This window comes from Monopterus albus, unplaced genomic scaffold (assembly GCF_001952655.1).
Source record: "Monopterus albus unplaced genomic scaffold, M_albus_1.0 scaffold488.1, whole genome shotgun sequence".
In the NCBI taxonomy this organism is placed as follows: Eukaryota; Metazoa; Chordata; class Actinopteri; order Synbranchiformes; family Synbranchidae; genus Monopterus; species Monopterus albus.
Genome location: NW_018128368.1, coordinates 163,126 through 169,583, shown reverse-complemented (window position 1 = coordinate 169,583; position 6,458 = coordinate 163,126). Strand labels below are relative to the sequence as shown.

The 6,458-nt window shown below is 37.0% G+C and overlaps 2 protein-coding genes across 6 annotated transcripts in view; both read left to right on the top strand.

Annotated features, from left to right (window-relative positions):
• The window catches only part of srsf2b (serine and arginine rich splicing factor 2b), a 6,580-nt gene extending 2,775 nt beyond the window's left edge, over positions 1-3,805 (top strand). For all 5 annotated transcript variants that reach the window (XR_002273805.1, XR_002273804.1, XR_002273803.1 and 2 more), the window contains one exon: positions 1,693-3,805. The gene's annotated coding sequence lies outside the window, so the exon portion shown is untranslated. The remainder of the gene's footprint in view (positions 1-1,692) is intronic.
• A 2,017-nt stretch (positions 3,806-5,822) lies between these two features.
• Positions 5,823-6,458, top strand: part of eif1 (eukaryotic translation initiation factor 1) — a 1,857-nt gene continuing 1,221 nt past the window's right edge. Inside the window, exon 1 of the mRNA XM_020587917.1 lies at positions 5,823-6,029. Within this exon, the coding sequence (XP_020443573.1) occupies positions 5,999-6,029 (31 nt within the window). The 5' untranslated portion in view covers positions 5,823-5,998. The remainder of the gene's footprint in view (positions 6,030-6,458) is intronic.

The following is a 6,458-nucleotide window of genomic DNA, read 5'->3' as shown; positions in this document are numbered from 1 at the left end:
ACATAATTAGTATTATCATTTAATGCCTAACATGTCAGTAGGAGCTACGCTAAACACTCAAGCCCCAGGAAGCAATTCACTAATTTTGGTTTGTCAGTTATCTTCCAATGCTCAACTTCAATTTATGTGCACAGTCCACCTTTTCAGTCATCTAAACTGCTTCCTGTAGTTCACTCAGAAGTCTAGCCATAGAGCTCAATGCTCAGTTTTCTTGATTGAAATTTTACTGTGAAACCTGTGTTTGTGACCAGGGTTTGCAGTTAATGAGTGTCATTATCAGGTAATAAGCGGATGATGATGATGATAATGAAAATGTCCACAAGTAGTTCTTCTCATGTCTTGAGAAAAGCAGCAAATTCTCACATTTGAGAAGTTTAAAAACAGGAAGCACTGTTTGGTCATTTTAATGATTAATTGTCAAAATGGTTACTGGTTAATTAACTAAACGACTAATTGTGCCAGCTCGGGGAGTGGGGTTCCTTGCTGATCTAGAGTTTGAGGTGCTAGCCATGAGCCTTAATGTCTCGAGTTCAAGTTTGGCCAAGGACCTTTGTTGGCTCTCGTTCCCTATCGTTCACTCTTTTTGTCTTGTCATCTTTCTGCTGTCGATTTGCCAATAAAGACATAAAATTCACTAAGTATTGAAAAAATCTACAGGGAAGATTACAGCTAATGAGTACGACTTATTATAAGGCTTACTGTGATGTTTGAGGCCTTGCATTAAACTTCTCAATGATATAGATAATGTTAAACACTTTGCATTTTTATTTATTTTCTTGTTACATTATAAGGTTGAATGCTTCCTGTATGGAATCATTTGTTTTGATAAATATGCAGTTATCAAACAGCATCACATTGAGGCTAGTCATTTTTCTATATTAATGGTATTTTCTGCAGTTTCCATACAGAGACTAAAACCATTGATTTACCTCTACACATAGTTAATGTCTGCCAGACCTGGATCAGCTTGTTTGTCTGTCCATTGTCATTTAGAAATGATTAGAAACACACCACTACCCTGAGTGCGAGGAGCTAAGGGAAGGTAAGCAAAGTTGAGAGCTTGCACAAATTCTTGCGCGTGCACAGCTGACTTTGTGTTGTACTAAGCTCAGGGTCTGGTGTTTTGTAATGAAAATCGTGTCACCCAGTTCAGCAGTGCATTTCCCTGATGTTTTTAATTGTTTTTGAACAACAGCGGAGGTTTGTGTCACAGACAGACAAGCTAATCCAGGACTGTCATGCTGACCGACATTTACCTTGAGTGTAGGCAAATCATTGTCAGTTTTAGTCTCCGTATGGAGATTGCTGAAAATACTATTAATATAGAAAATGACCAGCCTTATCCTTTAAAACTAGAACTACCAGTCAAATTATTGGGAAAGGGACAGATATAAAATCACGGACCTTGACCTTTGACCACCAAAATCTAATTGGTTCATCCTTGAGTCCAAGTGGACACTTGTGCCAAATTTGTAGAAATTCCCTCAAGGTGTTCGTAACACATTGTGTTCACAAGAATGAGTCGTACACACAGACACCCTGAAAACATAATGCTACTGGCACGGAGGCATAAAAATGCCATCAATCAATTTAAAATGACTCCTAGTTGACATTACATGTATGCTCTGAGGGGATTTACAAAGCACATTGTCCAAGGCTAACATTTTCCCTAAATTTTGCTTGTTTTTTCAGTTTCAGGTGAAGACTTCAGAATTTCATGTCCCAGACTGGATTCCCACACAAGCACCAGTTGTATTGAAGGCTGTTACGGTGTCTTCCATGCTTTAGTCAGTTTTATTTAAGGGCTTTCCATTTCATTTCATTGTGCTTTGGATTTTAATTTCTTTTTATAACATTTATGGTTTTAAAAATCACGTTGACTGTGAAGAATGTGTTGGGGCCTGAATTTCAAATGAGCGATCAAGATAATACAAGCATGTCCCGTTGATCTCTGTTTCCTCTGTCCTTTGATAAATGGTGTCATAGTTGCCACCCAATCACATGCAGCATCACAAAAGTGGAATAAGAATTTAATCATACTTGTGAATAAATTAGGCTGTTACAGTGCCAGTTCATTTCAGTTAGGTAAGATAATGATAATTATATTAACTTCATTACTGAATCTTATTAGTTAATGATGACTGTGGGCATGCCTCTTCCTAATGTTATCGCCCCTGTTGTAAACTCAAACTGGACAAATGTGCTGTATGTAGGGTTGCAGTGGTATGAGGATTTTCACGGTATAACGGTCTCAGAAAATATCAGTTTCACCTTATTACAGTACACAGTTAATATCTGCTAGAGTGACCCTCAAATGCATGAAAACAGAACAAAAAGCATTTAACTAAAGTTATTTTGCATCTTAGTAGAGGACATATTCACATCATTCAGTAAAAATACTATCACACTGTGAAAGTAGTCAGCTTTGTTACAAGTAAAGGTCCTGCATTGAACATGTCCACTAAAAGTGTTATCATGAAAATGTACTTAAAGTATTAAAGGTAGAAGTTAGCTACTCAGAGCAGAAAATGTTATAGATACTATACTGTTGGATCATTACGTTAAAGGACTGTCAGTCATGCACTGATGTAAAAGCAGGATTTTTTTTTTTCCTTCAATACTGGTAATAAACAAATGTGCGCGGTGTGATAACCATCAATTTTCATACCATGGTGTACCGTAAAACAGATATACCACTACAACCCTAGCTGTATGTTCTGCTTCTCTTACCTTTGTATAGAGTTATCACGGTTTGTCTGTGACATTCTAACAAAGTAAAATGTCAGTGTCAGAAAAACTACAAATATAGCCAAAGCGACACTTTCATTCTCTTGTCTTGTTTTGTCCAACGAATAGTCCTAAATCTAAACCTGTTTAGTTTACACTGATATAAAACAGAAAAGCTGCATATCTTCACATTTAAGAAGCTGAAGCCAGAGAATTAGTTTTTCTTTTGCTGTTAAAAGGTTTGAGCTATTAACATGTAATACCCTGTTGTCACTTAAACAAGTGTACATGTGCAGATAATGTGAAAATTTAGGTCTTTAGTTTAGTCACTGAGCTCTTCATGAATACCAGAAAGCCCAGGTGAAACCCAAACTTATTTGGCTAACACACTGATCTGGCTTTTGTGGTGTCAGCATAATGGGAATAAAACTTTTTTCTACCAATATAAACACATTTTAATCATTTTATTTAATAACGACTCTAAACATATCTTTTCATTTTTTTATTCTAAACCTGCTTGTAACGTCATTTTTGTTTTTGTGCACTAGACACAGTTGTGTATTGCTGATTAGCTGTAAAGGTGGTATGTTGCGCTGCTGAGTGCTTGGATATATCCAGTGTTCTCCAGAATCCTGTAAATACCAGTCTTATTGTTGCTGCAATCTCGCCCTGTGTACAGTGAAATGGTTTCCTGACTTGGTCATGCTAGACAGATGTGACATTAAAGAGCTGGCATTTTGTCTATAATGGCCTCTTATTGTGTTTAAATGTGTGATAGTAAAATACTATAAAGGGACAGCTGCTGTGGTGCTGCTGAAAGTTGTACATGACAACTACATCCTTTAAAATGACTGTTGGATCAGTTGTATGCAAATGATTGAGCTAATTTTTGTTAAAGTAAATACAACCCCTACTGTACACAAAAATTACAAATTGGTATGTCTACGTTTTAATGCACTTTACATTTTATTTTATGAACATAAAAAAAAAAAAATTATACTGCGCTTATTGCAACTACACAGGCTGCTACTGCGTCAGCAGGCCTACTTGGTAACTGCCCTTTGGCAGATTTAACAGTTTATAGCCAATTAGGAGTTCTTCTTGACATGACTTAAGCATTTTCATCCACTCTCTTGGCAGAGCACCGCACATTGTGAGATAATTTAATTTCTTCATGGGTCCACACCACAGAGCTAATATAGTCTCTTTCAAAAGAGAATGTCTAGACCAAGTAAAACTAATACATCACTGGTCCACACTCAAAGTGGTGGTAATGCACCAGAAACTTTGCCAACTGCCATTAAAACAAAAGAAGAAGAAAGTGACTTATAGCGTTTTTCCTTAACACCTTTGTGGTCATCCCTGTTAAAGATGAGATAATACATGAGAAAACTTTTGAAATGTTTAAAAGCAATGTTCCTCAAAGAAAGATAGGAAAGGATTTGGATAGTATGTCACCCTCTATGGTGCAGGACATGATAAAGTTTCAAGGAATCTGCAGGGATTTCAGTGCACAAAGGGCAAGGACGCAAGCCTAAGCTGGAGGGCCGTGCTCTCCGATCACTCAGATGGCACTGAATCAAGGATCATCACTCTTCTATAAGCGTATAACCACATGGGCTCAGAATGACTTTGGCACACCTGTGTCAGGCACTATAATACGTTTAATTGAAGTGAGTTTATTTTGAACAAAAAATTAAATTGATGACGTATCACACCAAATAATGTCCTGCTGTATTGTTTTCAATGTAATACAGGACACAGATTATTTATACATCATTATTTTCTGTTTTAATTTTGATTTTACGTACTGTCCCAACTTTTTCTGATTTGGGGTTGTAGTAAACTTTTACCTGGAAATTCCTTGTGTTTATGCCCCTCATGCTTACACATAACTAAAAAACATTTTTGACAACAATATGAGTAACTCGAAATAAAGGAAGTGTAAATGCACAAGCTTGGACAGCTAGGATTAGTATAGTTAGTAAGTAAAACTGCAATACACAGAATAACCAGAACAACCAGCCTCCTGATAATGTTGTGTCTGAAAATTTCTCCATCACACTGCTAATAACAGAGCTGGCCAAACACCAGGCAAATCTTACAGTAGACATGACCAGACTCCAATAAACCCCTCTACTCCTAATGTACTGTATGCTTAAATTTGTTGTGTATCATTCACACCTGTCATTTAGATTTCATATTTTTTATGTATTTAATTAGATTCGTTTTTTTCTACATATTTACTTTTAGGTTGTCTGTTATTCTGCCATTTAAATTATTTTGTTCATATATTTATTTAAAGTGTTAAATGTTGTGAGAAAAGTTTATATCTCTTGTAGTAGATTGGTTGACCCACAGAATGTATAATTTAAAAGAAGAAGAAGATAAAGATCATAAAAGGAGCAGCAGTTGATGAAAAGAACACCTTTGCAAATAAAAATCAACTAAATATCATAAAATTCGGGATGCAAATGCCATGTGGTTTAGTAAGGAAGCTCAAATTAAAAATGATATGTATGAAAAATGGCTTAAAATGTCTCAGATATCTCAGTTTCTCCAGGGTTTGACTGTAAGTCATGGCCACGTCCGAGTCATTAGTGCTCAAGTCCAAGTCTTTGAAGTCATTTTAAGTCTGTTATTGTCTTGTGTCTCTTTGTGGCTGGTTGGTCAGTTTGCATCGCTGTGCTTTTTAAACGGAGCTCTGCATCTTTAAAATGAAAAATATTAACAGTCACTTCTTAAAGAATCTCTGACCGAGGGCTCCCGGCACTTGTCAGGCTTTTAGTCTTATGAAGTGACATGAAATAACACACAATTACTTTCTTTGAGCAGGGGATATTTTTAAATTTCAAGATGTTATAAGCCTAAATTTAGGACGTAAAATCTTCAAATAATAAATTTTAATGAGCTTTACAAAAGTGTGTAAACATGGTTTTGCATATTTGCCATTGTGAAAATGACTAAATTCCGACACGATTACGTCGCCTTTCCAGTAAAGATGAAAAATAATAAGGCGTGGCACTCGGCGACGGCACATTCTTACGTTAGCGACGTAATGACGTTGCTTTTGGGGCGTGGCTATAAAGGCTTGTTTTCCAGTGCTACGAAGCCGATGATCTCCATTTTGTGAGAGCCTTCGAAGCAAGGTAGAGTGTCGTGTCCGTGAAAAGCGAGCCTTAGAGAAGACAGGGATAAAAACAAGTTAAAGTTAGCCGACGAACCGCTCGCTAACCAAGTTGTTATCCGAAAGGAAAGCAAATCTTATCGTATGTCCGCTATCCAGAACCTCCAAACTTTTGGTAAGTCATCTTTATTAAACCAAGCCGAGAGACAGGGTGGGGGAAGGGCGAGTGCTAGCGAAACTAGCATTAAGCTTTTTCCTTTAATATTTACATCGAGTTTTGATTTTCTTTGTAGCTGAACTGATTATCACAGTGCTTGTGCCTCAGGGCGAATAACGATCTAAATGTAATTGTTATATCTATTGCACACGAGTTTGATATTCTAGACTTTGTGATTTGAGTCGGCTAGCAGGCCTCTGCTAGCGCTAAACGGCCGCCACTAGGCCCAAATTTTATTACCAACCCGTTAACTTAACTTATTCTTCTGATCTGTAGTAGATGATAAGAAAATAGAATTACGGTTGGAAAAGTCAGCACACCGCATTGTTTTACTTAGTTGTACTCACTTTTAGACTGAAATTAACATGGGTGGGGGGGGGGGGGGGG